The 25,092-nt window shown below is 30.6% G+C and overlaps 1 protein-coding gene across 1 annotated transcript in view; it reads left to right on the top strand.

Annotated features, from left to right (window-relative positions):
* The window catches only part of LOC136980679 (ubiquitin domain-containing protein 2), a 28,148-nt gene extending 5,144 nt beyond the window's left edge, over nucleotides 1-23,004 (top strand). Inside the window, exons 2-3 of the mRNA XM_067276843.1 lie at nucleotides 13,364-13,600; nucleotides 20,119-23,004. Of these exons, the coding sequence (XP_067132944.1) occupies nucleotides 13,364-13,600; nucleotides 20,119-20,516 (635 nt within the window). The 3' untranslated portion in view covers nucleotides 20,517-23,004. The remainder of the gene's footprint in view (nucleotides 1-13,363; nucleotides 13,601-20,118) is intronic.
* Nucleotides 23,005-25,092: the final 2,088 nt, after the last annotated feature.

Here is a 25,092-nt window from a genome sequence, read left to right as displayed (position 1 = left end):
TATTCGAAACATATTTCCCATAGGTGTGAAGATTTCGATGTTTTGTTGAAAAATCATAGTATCTTTTCTTTCCTCCAACATCTCAAAGAGCACAATTCCATTAATAGTGATTGTACTCTACAAAAAGAACTGTAAACTTGGTCTCAACTTAGTGCAAAAAATTTAACTTTGGACTTTCTTACGTACACTTGATAAATTTTTGAATTTCTTGTTTCCATATCTTTACTTTATAATAATTACATCTATTTCATTTAATATCTCAGGATGAAGTAAAGATTAAAAAAACAAAATTTGACACAGTAACTCGTATATAAGAGACATTGAAACTGTTAAATTTTTGTGGTTAGAAGCTGAAGAAGTGGAGAGAGAGAGGAGGTTGTATCATAGCTTGGATAGGTAATATTCAATGAAAATTTTATTTCTGAGTTTTAAGCTTTTTTCTAGAAACTCATCTCTACCTTTGAGAGTAGGGATGAGTTCCCAGATCCTAGAGATGAGTTCCTAGAAAAGAGCTTAAGCCTTTTGCCTGTATAAAAATTAATAAATGTAAAAATGATTATTAATAAAATCTTATAGTAGATAATGGCATATATAATTAAGCTAAACAATCGCTGTAATTAATTGGGCTATTAATATGCTGTAATTAATAATTAGAAACTAAGTAATTTGGTACAAGAGATGTTATCTCTTATCTAAATTAATAATTATAATAATTTAATAATTTTTAAAATAATTTAGAACATCTTGGAAGAAAAGAACTAGCCTGGAGCGAGACTTGAACCTGCAACCTTGCATGGTAAGCAGGGATTGTGGGTTCAAGTCTCGCTCCGGGCTAGTTCTTTTCTTCCAAGATGTTCTAAATTATTTTAAAAATTATTAAATTATTATAATTATTAATTTAGATAAGAGATAACATCTCTTGTACCAAATTATTTAGTTTCTAATTATTAATTATAGCATATTAATAGTTCAATTTAATTATGACGATCATTTGGCTTAGTATCAATACGTCGGGTTTCCGGAAGTTGATATTTATAGGCATTCATAATTATTACTTTCCTGGTTGTTGTAACAACAGGAAAATTACTGGGAAATTTTTCTAAAAAATTGTTGCTCCAAGCATTGTTTGGAGCAATGTAACTTTTGATGAATAAAGTCAATAAAAGTGTGTGTTACAAACTTTCCTGGTGAAGCTGCGAAAGTTAAGCAAATCGTTGTTGGTTTCTGAATACCGTATTTACTCACATATAAGATGATCTTGCATATAGAACGAGGTGTGGCTTTAAAGATCAAGAAGAAAATTAGATTTATTAATACAATTCTAATATTATTCGTTTAATCACAAATAAAATATCAAATGCACGTAAATGCACACATTATCCTGCAAAAATTACTGGAATTTTAAACTTCAAGGAAAAATCTTGTAAAATCAACAAAAGGATTTGTTCACATAAAGCTGGACAGTCGGAAATCTTTTTTCCAATTCTTAACAGTCGAATCCACTCTCCATCGATTACACTTATGAGTTTCTCCGAATTCTGATTTCCAAATTAATCATCTGTTTTCGTGTGGGAATGGATTAAAACTTATATCGGGCTCCCGTGTAATTTTGGAATTTCAATCTGGAATTCAATTCAAAAGCACTGCTATTCTTCTTTACTCCTGACTATACACAAGAACAATTCAAACGACCCAGTTAAAATACTTTTGTTTTTTAAACACTAGAGGGTGAGCATCTGGTAAAAAATGCAAATACACAGTTCACAAAAATTATTGCAAAAATGCAAAGTATCTCACGTGTGCATATAGGATGACCTAGGTTTTTGATGCAGTGAAAAATGAATAAAAATGTCATCTTATATGCAAGTAAATACGGTAATTCATTTTGTGTTCCTTTTGAACCTTTTATGCTTCATAAGAGATGAAGTTTTCAATGTAATAGCAATAACCAAAAAATTTAAGATTTTTTTCTAATACAGGTACTCCTCACTTTACGACCTATCTGCTTAACGACCACTCGCACTTATGATCAATTGAGTTTTGACCTGCAATTCGGGGAATTTCCTTTCTCAGCTTGAGTGTCGGTCAATGGCGAATGGTGACGTGCACACTAAGCGTACTATAATAGGCTAATAGCGTACTATAATAGTCTTTTTATGAATAAATTTGAAGTTTGTTGCATAATTTTACAACGATCCTATATTCCCGGTGCAAGTTCCTCGCTTATCGACCAATTTGCTTAACGACGTAGTCGTTGGAACAGAACTCGGTCGTAAAGTGAGGGGAACCTGTATAGTTTTTTTAAATAAAATAGACAACTTATCAAAGTAAATAAATGGCTAAATAATTAACAAAAATAATGAATATCTTATATTAATATTCGAGACAGTATTTGTATAATATTTTATTAATTTACAAGATCCAAATTACAATTCATTTGTATTCAGAAATTTGATGTACTTTATTGGGGTTTATACACACATGCACACATACAGTATATATATGTACTGTACATATAAGGTGTCCACTTAAAACATTATCCAAGGCGACAGAGATCTTTTTAGTATTGCACGAGTGTATTTGTATGATGTGTGATTGTTTTGGCACTAAAATAACTGAAGAGAATCAATTTAAGATGATTTATCATAATACCAGCACAGAATATTTTCAGAACTCGAAATTTCCCCAAAAAACTATTGCATGCTTGCACACAGAATAAAATGATAATTTACAAATCATTTAGTAATTATTACTGCATAGTTCGGAAAATTTGAATTAAATCATACAAATAATTACCGTATTTACTCGAATATAAGATGAGCTCGGATATAAGTCAAGATGTAACTTTAAAGATCAAAATAAAGAAAATTAGATTTATTAATACAGTTCTAATTTTATTTCGTTTAATAACAAATAAAATATCAAATGCACGTAAATGCACAGATTGTCCTGCAAAAATTACTGGCATTTTAAACTTCAAGGAAAAATTTTGTAAAATCGACAACATAATTTGTTCACGTAAAGCCGGACAATCCGGAACCTTCTTTGCCAATTCTTAACGGTCGAATCCACTCTTTGTCGATTACACTTATGTGTTTCTCCGAATTCTAATTTCCGAATAATCGTGTGTTTTCACTTGGGAATGAATTAAAACTTATATCAGGATCCCATGTAATTTTGGAATTCAATTCAAAAGCTTTGCTTTTCCTATTGCTTATTCATCTTTACTCCTGACAATACCAGAAAGTGAGAATCTGGTAAAAAATGCAAATACACAGTTTACCAAAATGAAATGAGTCCTTCGCTTGCATGTGTAGGACAACCTAGGTTTTTGAAGCATTGAAAAATGGATAAAAACTTTGTCTTATATGCAAGTGTATAATTTGCCACACAACACTAAACTAATAAATTAACATTAAAATTTTTTAAATTAAAAGAACACTAATATAAGTATTTGCTGCCATCATAGGATAGCATATACAATTATAAACTTGATATAATATGTTGACTTCAATTTTATTTTTATTAATCATCACCAATGCCGTGAAAGACTTATTTTTATCAAGTATCACTAGTAAATGGATATTTAATCAAGAAAATTTAAAAAAAATTTTTAAACAGTTTGTTTATTAATTTGTAAATTTCCTATGCAAGGGGAATGAGTGAATATTTAATTTTAATTAAGGTCGACACAAAATTGGCATTGCACGTGTCTTGTGTATTATGAAGCATGCTTTGCCCAAAGATGCATTTTGTTATGGATGTACACTCAATTCTGGGAAAACAGTGTCTGGTCAGTCCATAAAATGTGCTAAAGGAGCTGTGGTTTGTTATGCTATAAATTTAACCCACTGGTGTACTGCTGAAATTGCTGTCTGGCATTCTCTATATGTAGTACTGGTTGCAGATAAACAGCAGAATTCGTGCATTATTATGGTGATATAATGTCCAGTATATGCCCATTGCAGTTCATGATTTAACCTAACCAATGTGGGAAAGATCTCTTTTACCCCTGGATAGATGTTTCGGTGGACACCCTATAGAAATATATTGCAAATAATCAAAAAACTAACACAAAACAGATATTCTCATACTTTTAGGTTAAATAACCATCTTCAGAAGAATTTTTTACAAATTTTAAGAATATAAATTGATTTTTTTTAAATCAGAAAACATCTGTTTATAGTAAAATCTGTTGATATAAATGAATCCTTTGAAAATAGAGCATAAATAAATGCACCAAATATTTCTTGAATTTTTTTTTTAATGATCTATTCCCTGTCTAGTTTCGAACATTCAAAAACATAAACTCTGCAAAGTTAAATAGGATTTAACAATCAGTTCTGTGTTAATAAATTTAACATCATTGCATACAATTGAAAATAGATTTTTCTGCCATGCTGTATACAAAAAGCAAAAGTCTTCTTGCTTCATGTAATAATCTTGAACGAACTTCGTGTGTGTGGGGGAGGTTTTTGTTTCACAACCATATTCCTCTAAAGACTAGACAGCAATTTTTTATAATAATTATTAGATATCATTTTAATTTATTTTTATTGTTGTTAAATGAATTTATTTCATTTAATCTATTGTTAAACTCTAATTTCTGTTTCAGATTTCTTGCAGAGATCATTTTTATCGCTACCTGGTTATCTTTCATTATTTTTTTTTTATCCTGTTCTGGCAACTGTCTTACTACTGTCTCATTCTGTATCATGTAGGCCTAATGAAATGTTAGCCAGCTCTCTTATATACACAAACCTTGTATCTTTCTCTAGTAGAATTAGTATGCCGAGGGTTTGTCAATTTTTTCCCAATCTTTGTAGAATCATTGTAGTGTGTTACTTTGTTTTTAGTGACTGCTGAAAATTGTGTCAAACTTTTTCTAATTTTTTTTTCCTACATCAATAATTTATCTAAATATCTTATATTTTGTAATTAAAAAAAATTGGTTTAGTTAAACTTTGAAATATTCTAAAAGATGCTTCACACTCAGCATTAAAAAAATTTTGAAATGACTTCTAACTCAATATAAAACAGGATGGCTTATGAAACAGTAACCCTATCCTTGTTCAAGTCTGGTCTAGCATATCATGTGGAATGTGCAAACTTCATTGGTTGAATTGAAACATTGTGTTCAATAAACATTGGTTCCCATATTGTTCAAATCCACACAATACTGGAACTGAGAGACATCATTGCTGCTGTCGATGTCACTGTTATGCTGGTTGTTCCTAAACATGATTTGACGTGCACACCTGCAAAGGTGTAACAGGTGGCCACTTTTAATATCTGTAATAGTGGTACTAGCAGTTGGTTGTTGTGTTTATTACCGTATTTTTCTGTGTTTCTGCTAAACTATGGACCGGTGCCATCCTGTGATTTTAATCCTTCCTAGCTGAAATCTAAAGACTGCAATGTTGTTAAATAGTTCAAATGAACTTGGGACAAATCCAAAGGATGATATGAGGAAACACTCGTCTCTGGATTAAGTTTTTTTTATTGCTTAGTTATTTAAAAATAATGTCTATATTTTGAAGTTTTTTAAAATTTGTCAATTTTTTTTACATTGTTACGTTGTCTAAGTTTATATAGTTTATTTTATGTAATTATTAGAATGATAAAACTTTCATTATATTACACAAATTAAAAATCATCCCTCTAAGATTTCTCCTGGATCTGTCTTTGAGTGAATTTGACTTAAGATTTATGTAAGGAAGAAAAACATTGATAAAAGTTCAGTGAATTCTTTTCCTGATTTTTAATTAATAAAAAAAATCTCTCTAGAAGATATTAGAAAAGTTTTAATTACAGGTGTCACCTGTTTAATATCAATAATCTGTTTCTGAAAATCGGATGTTTTGCTGTGCAACATACCCAACATTGTACATGTCCACAGTTTTGATTTTATCATCCCATCCAGATGATGAAATTGGTCATTTCAAAGAGGGTATTTCACACACAGATTTGAATTCAGGGAGTCATTGGTTGGGTGAAGGGGTATTTGTCTTAAGGAGGATTAAAAACAGAGTTATATGGAATAAAAATTTTGTTCTAAAAATCTTGTCATCTGGAGAGGTTTTACTCCAATTAGTTGCGTATTTAAATTAATGGCATGGTATAACCACTAAATATAATATACAATAGTGTAATGGGCAAAAAATTTCACTGTGCTAGTATAATAGTAACTTGCTATTTGACACAAATAAACTTGAGTTTGCACCATTAGTGTCCGAAAAACGAAAACAAAACTTCCTGCAGAGCCGTTTGATATGGATTATCATTCTAATCTTAATCTTATAATGAAATTAAATTGAATTAAATAAATAAAAATTAACACTAATTCATTACTAAAGTCCATTCCATATGAAGATTGTAATATTCCTATAGTATGATTTTTGATGGCTTTGAACTTAGTCTTCCTGAATGTTACCATAAATCTCATGAATCTATGTTAATAACTCAGTTAATATGGTAAGCTTAAAAATGAAGTTAGATTCTGATTACAATATATTCTCTACAATATTACAATACACTATTAGTAATATGTTGTACTTTGAAAATTCCAGAGTTTGAATGCTAAATTTGAGAGACATTAGATCCAGAATTTGAACTGCATGTGCAGTGAAAAAATACGTTTGTTGTGTATACATACTGTCATGCACTTAAGTCATCTTGCTCTCATTGCAAAGGCATCTCTTGCATTATGCTTGTGTATTTTTAGAGTTTTTCCATTTATTTTTGTGGTTATATACCTGTAACCATAGCATGCAAGAAGTGTTTAGAAGCAACAAAGCCTAAAAGGACAGTTGTAGTATTGACAATTGCGGTGAAAAAGGAACTTATCGAGTAGCACGGCACAGATCTGGCATCTGCATTTAAGATGCCAAAGTTGGTGGTGTGTGACCAGTAAATGCAATTTTCATTTTATTATATAGTATTTACATATTTATTATTCTCATGTTTTAAGTTATTATTTAGGACATTTAATTATATTATTTTACCTCAAATTGTGTTTATTTGCTGTTTACCAAAATGGGTATTGTTTAGGGTCTGGGAACATATTAATACGCTTTCCATTATTTACAATAGGTAAAATTGATTGAGACTTTGAACAATTCAGAGGAACCATTGTATTAAGTTTGCTTATGTACAAGCTGGGAAACTGCTTGCCTTTATTACTGTTATTTTTTTACATTTGACTTATCACATGTATATAAAAGTTTCTTGAGAATTAAAAAATTAGGGAATTAGTTGATATTGTTTATAAATGACATTGTCGTTAATAATCTTTTGTTAAATTGTTTGTTGTGATTTCACAGACTCAATAAAATATTTGCTTCATAATGAATATGTAGTTGTGAACCAAGTGATTATTTTCAAAATTATCTTTTAGTTTAAATTGAATTTCTATTTTTGATGCTATAACTCTGTTAATAAACTCTCTTTATATAATCTTTCAGTACATCTCTAAATTTACTAATGAACTTTGCATATGTAATAAATAAGCTGACAATTTAGTAATTGATTGCTTCTTGTTTTTTCTCTTATTCTTTGGAATTAAGCACAAAATTGCTATGGAGAACTTATAACACAGGAACACTTTTTTAATTGAAAAAGTAGACTTTATTTTCTATTTTTTACAAAGGGAAATGCATTTTGAGCTATTTGCCCCTCTTTTTGCTCTAGCATTTTTGTGTTTAATTCCAAAGAAGCTGACAATTATTGAACTGCAAACGACAAACTGGATGACTACGTTAGAATAAACAGCTTTTAATTTATCAATTAATTATAAATAAATAGCACTTTTTGTTTGGCTGTATTATTAGCAGTTTTCAAATATAAAACAAAAACACAAAAATTCAAGCTAGCTGACATTCTTTAGAATCAAACTTTATATAAATTTTAGCTGGTATTTCAGAAATTTAAATGACAGCACAGGCTAAAAATGTATAGAAAAGTAATTCTACACATTCACTATAAATGTTATTTATAATTAAGTTCTTGATTAATGATTGCCATTTGTTCTATCACCAGTTTGTTCTATTCTTGTCGTCCAGTTATAGTCTGCAGGGCTGTGGAGTCGTGTAAAAATGTACCGACTCCGACTTTGCTTTACTATCTGACTCCGACCAGGGGCGGACTTGTTACCAAAATAGGTCCAGAAATTCTGATGTCATCACATGACCACATAATAAAAGATTCAATAAATAGAGTTGTAATAAAGATAGAACAGAAATGTTTTTATTCCAAAGCTAAAACACTTCTCTAAGTAATGACAGTCAATATATAAATATGTATTCAATAATTTTTACTTTTCCGACTGTTATATATAACAGGAGGAAAAGTGTAGCAATCGGTCAAAAAATGATTTCTTGCACATTTTTACATTTTTGAACTTGGGACATTTTGAAATGTTGAGATATGCAAAAGATTCTTTTTTTTTCTATATGTATGAATGTTAGACTGTGTGTGTGGGGCATGATTTTGTTTACCCTGTTTGAAGCCTTATAACGGGTGGGGAAGCAAGAGTTCAGTGGGAGTTGAAATGTAGGTTTTGCAAAATGCATGGGAGCCGCAGTTCTGTACTGTCGTGGCAGGTAGTATGGTAAGGCGAGCGATTTTATTATATAATGTAAATATAATATAAAACAAATATTGAATTTTTTTAATAAACATATTTTTCACAAAATTATAAAAATAAAATTGTAAAAATAATAATAAAAAACAAATTAACACTTTCGGCAAAAGCCGCACCTGACTCAAAAAGAGTCGCATTTGCCCATGTCTGCCTTATAACTTCTGTGATTTTTAAATCGGATGTAGATGGTTTAACACAGGAGTTATTAAGCTTCAAAGTGGTTGAACGAAATTGTGCCCCCTTCACATTCTAACATCTTAGGTGAGAACATGTTAGCATGTTTTACTGTACTATTATAAAATGACAAAATGACAAAATGCTAAATTTTGAGGGTAGAGACGAGTTTTATAAAAAATTGTGAATTCTAATAAGGAGTAAAATAGTAATTAAGTCCGACTACATTGGAAATATGACACATGACTCCTATCTCTCCATCATGTCTATCTTTAATTAAAAACTAAAATTTAATAGCATTAATGCCCCTTTATACACAAGCTACTGTGCCAAATTATAAAACTTTAACATTTCTTAAACTTAACCCATTCTAAGATATTGTTTAATATTTCAGAAGAGAGAATATAGAAATTAAACAAATTAGACATTTTTTGGGTTCAAGAGGTCTCAAACATGTAGATTTACAAATAAACATGGAGGGTCAAATTTGACACGATTCCAGTACTTTTCTGTTTTATATACATAACAAGTTGGGAAGTAAAAAGGAGTCGGAGTTGGCAGATTTTTTGATGACTCTGACTCCGACTAAAACGCCGTGACTCTGACTCCACAGCTCTGATAATCTGGCTAAAATGTATAGAAAATCATTTCTAAGAATAATTGTAGGCAATTGCAAATCTGAAGATTTTGTTGTTTCGACCCCATGTTTTGAGCAAGAAGATGGTCAATAACTGTGCCGAAAACAATTGTCGTTTACTTATATAAATAAATAGTAGACAACAATTGATTTGAAAATTAGTTCAAAGAAGATGAATTTTCAAATTGTTTTTTGTATTTTTAGTTATAAAAATGTACAAAGTACATTTTTATTGATATATCAATAACATCAATAGAGATTTGTTTGTATATATAAACACGCCTATACATTCTAATGAGTTATCATTGGTTGTTGTTTCAATTAACCTAAAAACAGTTTGATCAATTGGAAAATTTAATGATTGGTAGGTTTTATTATTTAAGTTTCATAATTTCATTGCATTTTCTTGGCAGCGTTGATTACAATGTTCTCTCCATGCAGCTTTTGGCCAGTCTACCAACTTAAAAAAAATCTTTGTAATTGGTCATGGGAAGTGTTATATTTATTATTAATATTTTTAAAGATGGTCAGACTGTAATTTAGTGTGTTCTTAAGGAAATTTGCAGTGATAACCAGCTAATATAGGTTTTCCCATGGAAAACCTGTTGTGTGTACAGTAAAACTAAGTTTTTCAATTTAAAAATTTTTTAGGCATGAACTTCTTAAAGCAAAAATGAAAATAATATAACTTTTCATTTAATAATCCCTATTTATTTAACAACGTTCCACTATATTACGGTGAATTAGACTTACAATGTCTATTTATTCCCTTCATCCGTTTTGCTATATAAAACAAAAATACATATTATAATGCCATGAACAAAACCACAGATCTACAAATCCTTCACACTTTCCAGCAATAGGTTTATTTAAGATAGATAACTCTTTTCAGTTTATTTCATAAATGTACATCGGGTTTCACATTCAAAAAATGTTTTGAAATTCCACGACGGAATGTTTAAATATATTCAATGATGATACTGTTTAAATTTAAAATATTCATATAATATGAATATGTATAATTTTTTTAAAATATAAAGCATAACTTAAAGATATTGAAAAATTACTATTATTTAACATAATTAAGCACAAATTGTGCCATAATAATTTGCATTTTCTCTACGGATTCGGATGATTTAACACAGGAGTAACACAGGATGGTTTACGTATAAAGTTCTTTCTGAGGGTTATTGAAGAATGCACTGATGAGATGAGTTTTTATAGTTAATGCTTTCACTCTTTTTCATGTCACTTTTAAGAACACTTGAAACACTGGAAATCTACAATGATGATCATCAAAGACCAGTTTTATAATCTTAGCTTCATTTAGTTGTGTGGACACACCATGTACTGTGCCAAAGTAATTGTTGGTTTATCATCATTGTTGTCATACTCAGGTTTCTCAAATCTGTGTCGAATGATCTATTTGTGGAATCTATGTACACAAGTTAGCATTTAAATCTTTCATCTGTTATTGGGATAGAGTATATATGTGATGTGTTTTTTTTGTCTATATATCTTTTTTACTGTTCTATAGTAACTTGTAGACTGTGGAGTTCTGCAGAAGCAAAGTTAACCATTTGCTTGTAGATGGATGAGTGTGTATGGTTGTAATTTATAATTATTTGCCTATTTGATGGAACTGTTGATTGTGTTGGTGTTCTCCAGGTATGGACTGTTCTTAAATTGGTATTCAATTCTATGTACCAGGTTCTATATTATTTTATACTGTAACATGTAGCTATTTTGAGTTCTGCTATGGTGGTCATGATATTCAAGCAGTGGATGTATGCTCTTCTGATTAAAACTATGTTGCTATCATGTATGTTTCTATTTTATAAGTAAACTGGTCATATGACTTCAGTGGTATGAATGAAGGGATAATAATCTGGTTTGTAGAACTTGTGTGTTAACACACCCATTTTGGAGCATAATATCTGTCTAGGTCAGTGGTTCCCAAAGTGGATGCTACCACTTCCTGTGGGCAATGAGTATATCTAGGGGGTGAAAAGAAGCGAGTGGGTGGCAGGAGTACTGGAGGCAGGGTATTGAATGGTTGACTATAAGCAAAGGTTGAAATCACTGACTACCTTTCCCCTTCCTCTGTTAAATGGGTAAGAAGAAACATTGCATTTAATGGTTTCCAGATGTCTAGAACATTGTACAGTAAGGACACAAAGGAAAACTTTTCTATGAACCTCACACTAAGAATATTTCCAAGCTTTTCTTACACAAGAAAAAAGGGTTAGTGGGTGTTGGGATTAATGTTATAGAAAAAGGGGAGCAGTGACTCAAAAAAGTTTGGAAATTGCTGGTCTAAGTGATGGACTGTTATGTCCATCACTTAGACCAGCTTTTACCATTTGCCACCACCTACCATTGTGAAATGGGATTTTCAGCACTTTTGCACATCAAAACAAAAGCCAGAAATTGCTTAAATGCATCTGATGACTTACGGGTGGCTCTTTCAAAAAAAGATCTTCGTTTTAATAGAATTATTACGAATAAACAACAACAACCTAGCCATTAAAATTTAAATATTGCTTTTTATGTTATATAGTAATATATATTGTAAATAAACATAGCATTTGTTTATGCAATATATGTTTTTTCTTAAATAAAAAATATACACACATTTTTTTAAGGGGGATACAAGAGCTTATTTTCAGATTCAAGGGGGTGCTTACCACTAAAAAGGTTAAAAACCACTGCTCTAGATTCAAAGTCAGACTGTAAGGATTATTGTTAATTTCCATAAAAGGATTATTCTTTTTATGGAAATTTACTATTGTCAATATATATTAAGATATGCAAAATTACGAAAAACACGTAATTTTTTAAAATTTATTTGTGTGACTAGAGGGTCAGCACCTCTTTAGTGCCTCGTCAGGACTGACGCCACTGTTTTCTAGGATAGACACAAACCTTAATGGCCACAAATTTGGAATTTGCACGAGTGATCGGATTCTGGATGGAGGAGGGTTGAGAAATGGATTGGAAGTGAATCACTCGGATACAAGATTAACAACTAAAATAACTGATTTAATTCAACGAAAAGGAATACATAGCTCTATGCTTTCAAATAATGGTTGAGAGGGAGAGTTTACAAGAAACAGCGAGTTGGTATATCTACCTTTTGATGCACTTGTGCGGATTTTCGGGATCACTGACTTTCGATTGGTTGGAGCAGTTGGGGAGGCGTTAATTTTTTCTTTTTGCTTGATGGCAGTTGGATATAATAATGGATAACTGGAGAACTGGATATAATAATCCGGGGAGTTTGAAGGTGTCAAAAAAACATAGTATGAAATCCTTGATAACCTTGACAACGACAATACTCTCCTCTTTTTTTCAGGGCCCTTTTTTTTGATGTGCTCGCAAACTCTCAATGACCTCTTGTCCTTGAGTTGCTCCTTTTTATACTCCAAATCACATTATTCTTTTTCACCAATTGTGAATTTTTGCTATTAGTTCCCAGTGACACATTTCAATGAGTCCTCTGGGAAAAGAAACGATTCTGAAGGAGAGATGCGATCTTCCTCCGGTGATAAAATTGAAAAACTCAAAGCGAAAAATGAATTTTCTCTCCAAATTTCGTCAAGACCGGTCTCTCACATCTGCATAAACTGGTGACACTATTAATCACATATAATTTATATTATTTTTCTGATACTTTATACATAAAATGTTTGTCAAATTTTTACAGTGAAACTAGTTAATTGAGAAAATATTCAAGCACGCCGATTGTAAATATGTGAAGAGAATAGTACGTAAAGGCAGTGAAGAATGAATTGCAATTAGTTATAAAGAAGAATTAGACTTCTCCAGAAATGACAGCCACAATCAAATAAAATGATTTAAATATAATTGTCATAATTAAGTACATTAAATGAGTGTTTTTTATTCCCCAGTCTCTATTGGAAAAAATCAACCTCTCCGGCACGAGAAACCGAAATGGAAGAGCGACGTGCCATTAACGGAAGGACAGCTACGTAACAAACGAGACGAATTCTGGGACACTGCACCGGCATTCGAAGGTCGCAAAGAAATATGGGATGCCTTAAAAGCAGCTGCCTATGCGGTGGAAAATAATGATTTTGCCTTAGCTCAGGCAATTGTAGACGGTGCCAACATAGTTTTGCCCACAGGTATCGTTCATTTTTGTCTTTGCAGTTTTTTATTTTAATTATTAAATATATTTGTGTTGTAGAAAGACAACTACACAACAAAATTTAATAGTAGGATTCTAAATATAAATAAATCAATAGTTTTCACAAATAACACTGTAAATGTTTGACTTGTCCATTGATTTCTTTCATGTGTAATACTTGATTTTTTTTACTTTAAAGAACTGAAATAATCTCTTCATAGACTGCATTTCATAACAAATATACCCACTCAAAATACCTTGTAAAAGTGCATCCGTATTTATTACAGCTGCACTTTTACAAAGTGTTTTGAGTGTGTATACTTAAATAATAATGATAATTATTCTTACTTTAAAGTACTTGATTAACCATTTTTAGCATTTTGTTTTGTATATTAGCCATTGTTTATCTCATTTATGCTTATTATTTGTTCTGAAGCACTTTTGAAGCATCTTATGCAAATAAATTGTAAATTATATTGTTTTATGTGCAATAGTAATGACAATTTAATAATAATTTTTTTTATTCTATTAGCATTAGTGATTTTTGTTCTTCTCATTTAATTGCCAGATTATGTTAAAATTTAAATTTTTTTTATTGATTATAATTTGATCAATTTTAAACTGGAAAGAACAAATGAAGTTTCAATAATGGCAATACAGAGTGTAATTACAGGTACCTCATCTTACATTGGTAATTGGTTCCAGGAGAGGCAACTTAAGTCGAAAAACGATTTAATTTGAATTTACTTGTCACTAGGCTAAACCACAAATAACCATTCCCAGTTCTGTATTTTATCTATTCTTATTAACCATATATTATTAAAAATGCATTTTTAATAATATATGGTTAATAAGAATCTATTTTAAGCTTACAAACAAATTACTTTTTTCTGTACTATATTAAAAACTAAAATTTATCTAAATTTACAAATACATATACAGTATGTACAGTACATACTTGTACTGTACTGTACATGTTTAACAAATAGAGTCCGTGATGTACTGTAATGTGGTTTGCTCTAAGACCTTATAAAATAAAACGATTTTGTAAGGTTAAATAACAAATAGTTTTTAAAATTATTTTGCGATAGCAGAAAAGAAACTAATTTACGTTAAATTTACCAATAAAGACTGCTAAATAAGATGACAACACAGTCACAGATGTTCTCTAGGATTTATGATGTACAGTATTAACTAGTGATGTAACGAATATTCGGTTACTATCTGGCATTCGGCCTATTTTTCGCTATTCGGCCGAATACCGAATATTTAAATCACTATTCGGTCGAATACCGAATGCTTAAAAACAGGAGTAAGAAATTACAAAAACATAGTAAACTAATCATTTTGGTAACTTTTATTAACGCTGAACATTAAATTATAGTTATTAAAGTTAATACTAGAGTTAGATGCTATTTCTTATTAAATTATTTTGTAATTAAATATTATAGCCTTTATCTAGGCCGATATCTTATGGAATTGATGGCGTGTAGATTAGAATGTATCGGGCATCAATGTTATTGTTTAGTTAATTATGTTATATTCGTATTCGCGTATATTTTAATATTTTTTATGATATTTTAAAATGATTTAAGAAACGTTTTATTGAAACTTATCGTATTTAATGAAAGAATTATTTATCTATTTCTAGAAGATGAGTAACTAATATATAATTTATTTTATATATAAAGCAAAGAATGAGCATTTCTCATTATATACAAAAGATAACATTTGAAATCACGTTAAATTTTAAAAATATTGACAAAACAATAGCAACAAAATATCACAAAACTTCACAAATAGAAACCCCCAATAATATATTTGAACTGTTCCACAACAGGGAGAAACTAGACCATATGTCCCCACTAAAGTATATCCTTAGGATACTATTCAGTATACAAATACATAGTAAAAACAAAATTTTAGTGCTTAATTAAAAAGTTAAAAAGATCAGAAAAAACCAAACACCTTACATTGCTGAGAAAAAATTTAATAAATAACAAACGTTTTCAGCCAAACCTGTTGGCCATCATCAGGCTAAACATATTCGAATGCAAACAAAATGGAACAAAAATTTAAATACAAATAAAATAACGGATGAAATATACATATAATAACGTAAAAAAAATAATAATAATAAATAACAAAGAAATATAAAAAATATGTATAGGTTAAATAAATAAATATTAAGCCATTACATAATAATAAATTACATGAAATTCTAATAAATGCAAGATATGCAATGATAACAAAATCAAGGCATTAAATTAAGAGCTCTCAAATCTTTTAATTAAATACTTCCAGGCTGAAGGCAACCCTTCAGCATTCCTGGCATTAATGCAGGTATTATGCAATCTGCTCTTAAATATTTCAATTTTCTCGGCGCTAAACGCTAAAGTCGGGGAATGTACAGGTTTAATAATGCCTGCTTCGCCCCATTTGACTACCGAGCCTTCAACCTGCGCCATCTGAGATAGAATTGTGGCGTTAGATCTTTTGCTGATGTTGTACTTGTGTTCCCTTAATCTAATCCCTAAGTTTCTATTAGTGACCCCAGTGTAGTTTTTATTAATGCCTAGTTCTTGGTTTTCATAAGGAATTTTGTACACTCCAGCCATTCTTTCTTTATCAATGTTGTCTTTGTCGTTTCTTAATAATTTGTATAGGTTAGGAGCTCTCTTGAAAATTAATTTGGAATTTTTGCGGGCTGAGATTTCCTTCATGATAGCTTCTTTCTTTCTGACATACGTGAACTTTGTGAATTTGCCGAAATCCCTTCTCTAAGCTTTTGTTTTGTTAATCTTGTAGTTTTTGATTAGTGTTGTTATCATATCCACCCTGTACCCTAGAGTTCTAGCGATATGTGATATTCTGTAGATTTCTTTTTGTCTATTAACCACACTACTGCAATAGAGAAAAGCCCTGTGAATGAGGGCACGGAAAGCAGCCATTTTGTATTGGTAAGGATCATTAGAACGCGACGGAATGTACAGAGGGCTATGCGTCAGTTTTACGTACACTCTAGTGACGAAATGTCCTTCTTTGAATTCAATGTCAATGTCTAAAAAATGTATCCGTGAGGAACACGTCTGTTCAATCTTTAGCATGAGGCCGTCATCGTTGTTGTTGATCTTATTAATAAATTCCTCAACTTTTTGGTCATTCTTCCATATTACCAGGACATCGTCCACGTATCTTTTAAAATATACCATGTCATTCATGAAGCCACAAAGAACACTTTTTTGTAACCTTCTCAATACAAGTTCACACAACAATCCTGACATAGGACTTCTTGGAAGTCCCTTTTTTTACGTTATTATATGTATATTTCATCCGTTATTTTATTTGTATTTAAATTTTTGTTCCATTTTGTTTGCATTCGAATATGTTTAGCCTGATGATGGCCAACAGGTTTGGCTGAAAATGTTTATTTATTAAATTTTTTCTCAGCAACGTAAGGTGTTTGGTTTTTCTGATTTACATATTGCTGAGTGAGTTCACTTCAATGTTAAAAAGATTGATTGCAAATAAAATAACTTAAAAGTTATAACTTACATTTAAATACCAATAACTGACGAATCATATCGGGCTATTTACGGCTATTACATAAATTATAAACCAATTTGGGACTAGAGGTAGATGTTCGGCTCCATCTCATATTAACTTTAATAATTATAATTTAATTAATTTAAATAATTTAGACCTACTGGAAGAAAAAATCGTAGTGACAGCGGGCCAATAGAGAACAGGGTGCTCAATCCTTTCCATAATGCGGTTTGCGCGCCAATTTTCGTACGTGCGTTAATCAAGCCGAATATTCGGTATTCGGCCACTCTCCTAGCCGAATATTCGGTATTCGGCTGAGGCCAAATATACTATTCGTTACATCACTAGTATTAACATTTACTGTAAATGTATGTATTTTAATATGATTTTGTATACTTTTATTCTTATTTATTGTATAGTAACCTGTATTATCCTGCTGTTGGTGGATTTTGTTGGTTAACCTGATAATTATGACATAGGCCCCGAATGAAGTTACTCGTTAAAATATTGAATTTTTTTTTTTAGATTTTACAAATTTTAGTTAATTAATATTAATTTTTCCTTTGCATAATAAATCTGTTTTTATCTTCTACATTCTATCCGACGACGAAACAGAGAGAGGACTGTCGAAGAAAGGCAGAGTTTGGCGACGCCAGATTATGCCGTCCAATCGGAAATACGTGACGATTCGATCGGACTTGTTACGTATCGCAGACTCTGTGTAGCAATAGCTTGTTATTGTTGTTTAAATTAAGTGCAATGTATTTAATGTGTTTTATCCCTAAATCTTTTTTTCTCTGATTAATTTCATTCTCTAAAGCAAGAAATCTCTGAAGGATTGTCACCTTTTCAGATTTCTTGTTTTACAGAATCTGAACTAAACAATCTTCCTTATTTAAGAATAAGGAAGATTTTTTGACAAACTGCAGATTTGAATTGAACAATTAATTTCCACTGCACCATTACGCAGAGGTGGCTCTCTTTTAAGTATTCTCGACTCTGAAGACTTACGTAATGAAGGATTTGTCACATTTTACTTCTGTTCTCTGTTCCAGCATTGCAGATAACGATGATTTGTACAGTGCAAAATGTCTAATGTAACTAAATACAATAATGATACATGCATGGAATTGCAGATGGAAGTAGTTAAATCGTTCAACTATCAGAGATGTTGAAGTAATTATAAACAAAAAAATAATAAAGTTTTGAAACTGAAAATTAATTAAAATCATACAAAATTTGAAAATTAAGTTTAACATCTTTCTTGTTATTTTATTAAAAAATAAAATTATTTATATATTTTGGTGATATTATTTTAATCTTAATTTAACGGTTAATTTTAAGTAAAGAAAATCATATTTAAATATTATTTTCATAGTCGTTTTAGAATTAATTAGATACTTCTTGGAACGTTAGCTAAGAGTTTGATTGTAGTCTTGTTAAGACTTGACAGAGCCTTAGTTGTGGTGAAACTTCTCAAATTTAGACATTTGTAACTCGGATATTTCTTTGTCTCAAAGAAAACAAAGTAGTCAGTATGTCTCGACAGAATAGTATAGTTTTAACATCTCTGACTCAAATTTCCTTAACTCGAAGTTTCTTCCAGTCGAAAGTTTTCAAGGTGCTCTGCATTGATTTATGTTAGACTTCCCCGATTCGAATTTTAATATTTATTCTATCCAAAATGATCCTAATTATCGGATTTCCATAAAATTTTAGAGTTAGTTGCATCTACTATCCAACACCCATTTGCAGACAACATTCTGTGAGCGGTCTTCTCGCTTTATCTCGGCAAGATTTACCTGCAAAACCATTTGATTCCACTAGTTACATTTTTCCGAAAGGAGTTAAAACAAAAAAACTATGAAAGATTCTTTATATAATGCAAGAGAAGTAAAAATACAAATCTATTCAGAATCGGCATTTTTTACTCTATTATTCTCTATATAATTCAGATTTTTTCCTGTTCTTCGGAGCTTCAAGTTGGAGAAATTTTACCGTATTTAGAATGACGATTATTCTGAGTTTTTTTCATATATACAGGTATTCTCACTTAATGTATTTTTTGGGTGGAACAGCTCGGTCTTTAATATCCAAACTTCGTAGAACGTGCAGTTTACAAAGTTTGAGTGTTTCTTGGCCAGTATTTACCTGAGTTAAAGTTTATACTTACATTCCAAAAATTCTGTCTTGGGAGTGAACAGACAATAGGACATTGAAGATACACTTTTGTACAAGAGAAATGCAACTTTTTAAAGTGTCTTGCAGAAACATCTGTTTTATTTTTTCTAAGTCCACCATAATTGAAATTCTATATAAAAAATTCTTCGGCCAAAATTTTGCAATTAAAGAGTAAGTCGTATACAAAATTTCGGTAACTGGTGGGAAGCGAAAGAGACGTCAAAAGTTGAAAATTCAAGAGTAAACATCGTGGAATTCTTCATTCTCTAGTTGCAATGTCGAGCATAATTAGGATACCACAGAACCTAAACACTGGCATTCCATGCGAACATCACAGAATTTTTTTCAATATTTCATATTAAAGAGAACTAAAGTTTTGAATCCTCTTCCAGATAAATTTAGAATTACAGTTGTTCTTTACAGGAATCTATTATTCAAAATTTGGAATGACATTCAATTTCAAAAATTTTATTAAATTTGATAATTTTTTTAATAATCTGATTGACATTTTGTGTATAAGTATCTGGGTTGGATCTTAAAAATTTTCAAAACAATTTTAGAGTCTGCATTGTGGAATGTACCGATCAAAGCATATTGTAATAACAAAAATGTGAAATGCCTCTTTAAGGTGCATATTGCTAAGATGATCCAATTTAAAAAGACATAATTTGCTCAAAAAGTATTTTAATTGTATTGTATTTATGTTTCGTTTGGTTAATTGAAAAATTTTTTAAACTTCAAAATGTACAGTTTGGTTATTTTAATTATGTTCTTTTTATGATGCTCCAGGAACGTTGTTGGAATGTTACGATGAACTTGGAAACAGATATCAGTTACCCGTGTACTGTCTAAGCCCACCAGTTAATCTTATCGAAGATAACGACAAGGCCGAATCTCCGTCTCCCGAAAGCGAACCATTAAATGGAGGACAAGAGCTCACGATTAAACTCCGCCTTTCCAGTAACGGACGTGACATCAAAATGTTGGTCCGAACTTTAGAGACGGTCCTGTGCGCGAAACGTCGTTTCCAGACAATGGAGGGGATTGGTCCGTCGTGCCAGCGTTGGTTTTTTGGCGGTCGTCTTCTAAACGACAAGATGAAGATCGAAGAGACTAAATTACAACCCGGATTCGTAGTTCAGGTGATCGTGTCCCCCAACGTAGAATCGGCTTCGCTCGAAAATTGATGCAGTCTGTGATAGAGCGAGGAGTTGACACGTCGAGATCAATTCCGTCGTCTCTCCGACGTAGTGTTTTTACGGTTACTTAACGACGGGGATATTTTTTCTTAACGTTGCTGTTTCTCTACGACGTCTCCAGCCATATAATTTTACTTAATTAAATCGGTTACGGAATACCATATAATTTCCCGAACGTTTAAAGTTCTAACCTACGATCGGAAAAAATACCTTTAAAACCGGCTTAAAATGGACTATCTTCATTAAAAACAGTACGCATATTAATATAAATATATCTATATAAAGCAATAGAAAATTATGTCCAAAATTAAGGAAATGCATAAGCTCACGAGTTCTGTTTCGTTCGAAAGAGAAATTTTATTGTATTGTATTTATGCATCAATGCTTTTTTGTTACGGCTTCGGTCGACAGCGCAAAAGCTTCCGTTTCGGGTCTGCTCTAGATCTTTGCCTGCGGTGCAGGATCAAAAATAAGTTCGATTACGTGCACGTTGTACTTAACGACCGCCAAATAGGTAAATTTTTCTAATTTAAATTTTCTTAGGAAATAAGTATTTGTTAATTACTTTCTAGATACAAAAGAAATTTATAAATTCTTTATAAATTTTTGTTCTGATGAAGTATATAGTTCCTAGATTGACATATATATTTCAAATTTATAATATATTTTTTCCCCAATGAATTCTATAATATAGATATCGATTTTTGTTCATTATTATTGAAGATTTTATAACAAGAAGCTAAATTTGTGAGGGTTTTTAACTGGATATTTGAATTTTATTTTTTATTGTGGCCACCCCCGTTTTCTATGCTGCATAAAAAAAAAGTTAAAGCTTTATCAATTTTAGTTCTGAAAGATTTACACACCAAAAAGGTAAATAAAAAGATGTTAATTAAAAAAAACTACTTGTAGATATGTTTTTTTGTATGATTTATTTTCGGGAAATTATACCTTAAAGTTATGCAAGAATGCTAGCATTTTATACCGAGTTAACTAGAATTAACATATGATTTCCGAAGCTTGTGGAAATACTTTTTGGATCGATCGTCGTCCCCGTCTGTTCACAAAATTACGCTCAAAAGTACTTAGTTTAATAAATTTTTGATTGCCGAAATTTATCAAAAATTTATTTTTAAAGTATGATGTTTTACGTACGGCTAGAGTTTAAATTAGAAAAGACTTTCGTAAAATGCCGTATTACGTATTTACGATTTCTAAGGGCGGCATAATAACTACGACCCTAATAATATATCAAAAGATATTTAAAAACCAGCAGTTTCTTTTTGAATAAAATTTTATATGGCCTAACGAATTCGATTGTTATACATCACGTGCTTAATTGGTTTATCGTTACTCGGAATTCGCATCTCTTACGACGCGAATGCTCTTTTTGCACTTTAAAATAATCTAGCATGGAAATTTTGTTGAAATTCCAAATAAAATTAGAAATAGTGCACTTATTACAATGCACACGAAAAGAACTTCTTCCAAAATCAAGTTTTTAATTAATTTTTGATCCGAAAAGGCACAATATTTTAAAAATAAGGATATTTTACGGTCACAACTATCTCTTCCATGACTTTATCTTATTGCAGGAATACGTTTAGAGTTCATCTGCACTAGCATATTTAACTGACATGCAATTCCAGAGCCTGCTAAGAAATGTGGCGGTTTTAAGGATTTAGAAGATTTTCAAGTTATGTATATCAATGTAGATGAGCCTAGCATGTTTTTTACGCGAAAGTCTGTCGCAAATACTTTGATTCACACCCGAGAATTATCACGTTATATGGTTTAATAGAAATATTACGTATTATCGAGGAATCGAACGGCATTTAAAATGTTTTGTTGGCCACGTTTTATCGGATGTCGAACTATTAAGTCTAAAAAAGTGGCTTTAAATACCCGATAAAAAATGTTATATATGACTATATATATATTCAATAGATATGTATTTAAAAAAAAAAGCATTTAATCTTTAGAAATATTTTTGTTACTTTTATCTGTTATGATCTCACAATCATAAGTTGTATTTTAATCAAGTTATTTTATATTAAAAGTACAACTTAAGAATAATCAAATTGACATTGTTCATAATGTACTATTTTGTCACCGACGGTTGATATTTTCTCGATTTTCTGTTGAAAATGCCTTAACTTTTTACATGCGTATGCACGTACGTATGTATATTGATTGCTGCTAAGATAGATGAAATATATATATATAGGAAAGTTTATTGTTTTATCAAATAATTTTATTGCATTTATTTATTTTTTGACACTTAAAAATTGTGGAAATCCACGACTTCTGTTTTACGTTTTGATTTAAAAAATATATAAAGGCGTTCCGTTAAAGAAAATATTCCGTGTATTAATTGGCCATAAGAACAAAGTATACCAAATATGATTGTATCTAAATGAAAAATGAAAATTGATTTGAGTATTGAATAATAAACATTTTTGTTATTATAAATGAATTCTCTCTTAAGTTTAATCTTTTAAGACACTTTAAATAATTTTATTATTATTATTATTATCCGATGTACCTTTTTCCGGTTTACCTCGTCGTATGGGTTACTCGTGTGTTACGTTCCAACTTAATAGTTACTTTGCAGACTTTGCCGTTCGGGAAACGTATCGGTGGGAACGAGGTTTCTTTTACTGCGATACTTAATCAAAACTCGACGTGAACGTCGGTTACGTCGAAACTCTACGAGCTACGGTCGGAAAACTTCTGACGTTCGTGCTGTCGAAGCCATTATTATTCGTTTTCTTATTGTAAAATTTGTACATAAAGTAAAAAAATAAATATTGTACATAGAATATCTTAACAAATAGTCAGATTATTTGTTTCAACATCAAACATTAAGATTTCAACTTTGGTCACATTTGTTAAAATATTTTGATATTTGTAATCAAATAAGCCAGTTTTATGTCGAATGAATAATCCAGGAGTATCTCGTTTTAAGTACGAGATTTTTTCTAAACTTTTTTATTTGTTAATATAAGACTGGAGTTTTCAAATAGACACACGACGAATGTTGAAGGAGCCTTCTCCTTGTCCTCGGATGCTACAATTGAACAGTTAATATTAGGCTTACCAACATTTTTAAACTTAAATCTATTGTACTATCCTACCTGTATCATATACAATTATGGAATGTTCTAATTCTAATTTTATAACAAAGACGGAAGAAGTCCGAGTAGGATGCCAATCGATCAACCAAAACCAATTAACAGATAGGAAAGTAAGATATTGAAAGGGAATGACGGATAGACCGAATCGATGCCTGCAATGATATAAACGTTACCACTGTCGTTTAACGGTCCGATGTTAAAATAGTCGAAGTAATGTTATTAATGATTATAAAGAAGAGAACCTTTAAAATTCAGCAAAATTTAGTAAGAAACATTTTTGGTCTTTAATGGTTGTCGTAGGGTTCTAAAATCTGGATGATGGCCATTTAAAGAAGGCGGGAGACTTGTTAATGAATTTTGCCGGATTTTAAATCCTTTTGCTTTATAATTGTTCTATTTGTCCAGTGTAAAATTCTGATTTGTTGCTGCTATTGAATAAGTTGTATTAATTTCAGTACACTGTATAATAAATTCTTATTTTATTTATATTAAATTATAACTTAAGTATATGCAATAAATGAATACTAATTTAATATTTATCATTCCTTAATATTTTAATTAGATGTATAACAAAGATGACTTTATAATGCAACAAGTTGTTGTAATTAGACTAACAGTTGATATTGGACAATCAGTAATACTGCTATGTAGCCAAATGATAGCCTTAAAAAATGGATTATAGACTGATAAATCTGCTAATTTTAATAATTAACACCAAGTAATTTGATACTGGAGGTAGAAGTAGACATTAGGCATCATCTCTTATCTAAAGTAATTATAATTTTTTAAATAATTTAGAATAGTTCGGAAAAAACGAATTTGCCCAGGGTGAAACTTGATCCTGCAACCTCTGCTTGCCGTGCAGTGCACTTGCCGATTCTGCCACACAGACACCGAGCGAGCCTTCACTTCTAGTTGTATTTAAATTTAGATATAATAATAATTACTAAAATTAGCAGATTTATAGCTTGATTGTTTGGCTATATATATATATACACTATACACACACACACACACACACATGTATTTGGGCTTTGGGTTGTTTAATATACTTAGTAATACTGCAATGCATTTTGTCATAATTGGATAAACTAGCTGTGTGAATTTTAATATAGCTTTTCTTTCTGTCCACTGTATTATTATTCACCTATTACTGTATATGAAATGAACTGTGAACAAGCAAATTACATTTGTATGTATACAGTATATTCCATTTAAATAATAATAATATCCTCATTAAATATAATGATATTTGGAGAAATCCCCATTTAATATATTTATACAATGAAAATTTGTCCACCTTTCAGAATTATTCTTCCTTTTTATAATAATAATGTCAAACTGTTGAAGTATTGAGCCATAATATGGCTATGTAATTAATTAAATACTAAATAATTTGTTTAGAGGTAGGCAGTTATGCTGATATG

This window comes from Centruroides vittatus, unplaced genomic scaffold, assembly GCF_030686945.1.
Source record: "Centruroides vittatus isolate TY-2023 unplaced genomic scaffold, ASM3068694v2 contig_717, whole genome shotgun sequence".
Classification (NCBI taxonomy): Eukaryota; Metazoa; Arthropoda; class Arachnida; order Scorpiones; family Buthidae; genus Centruroides; species Centruroides vittatus.
Note: the sequence above shows the minus strand (reverse complement) of the source record. Positions and strands in the feature narration are given on the sequence as shown.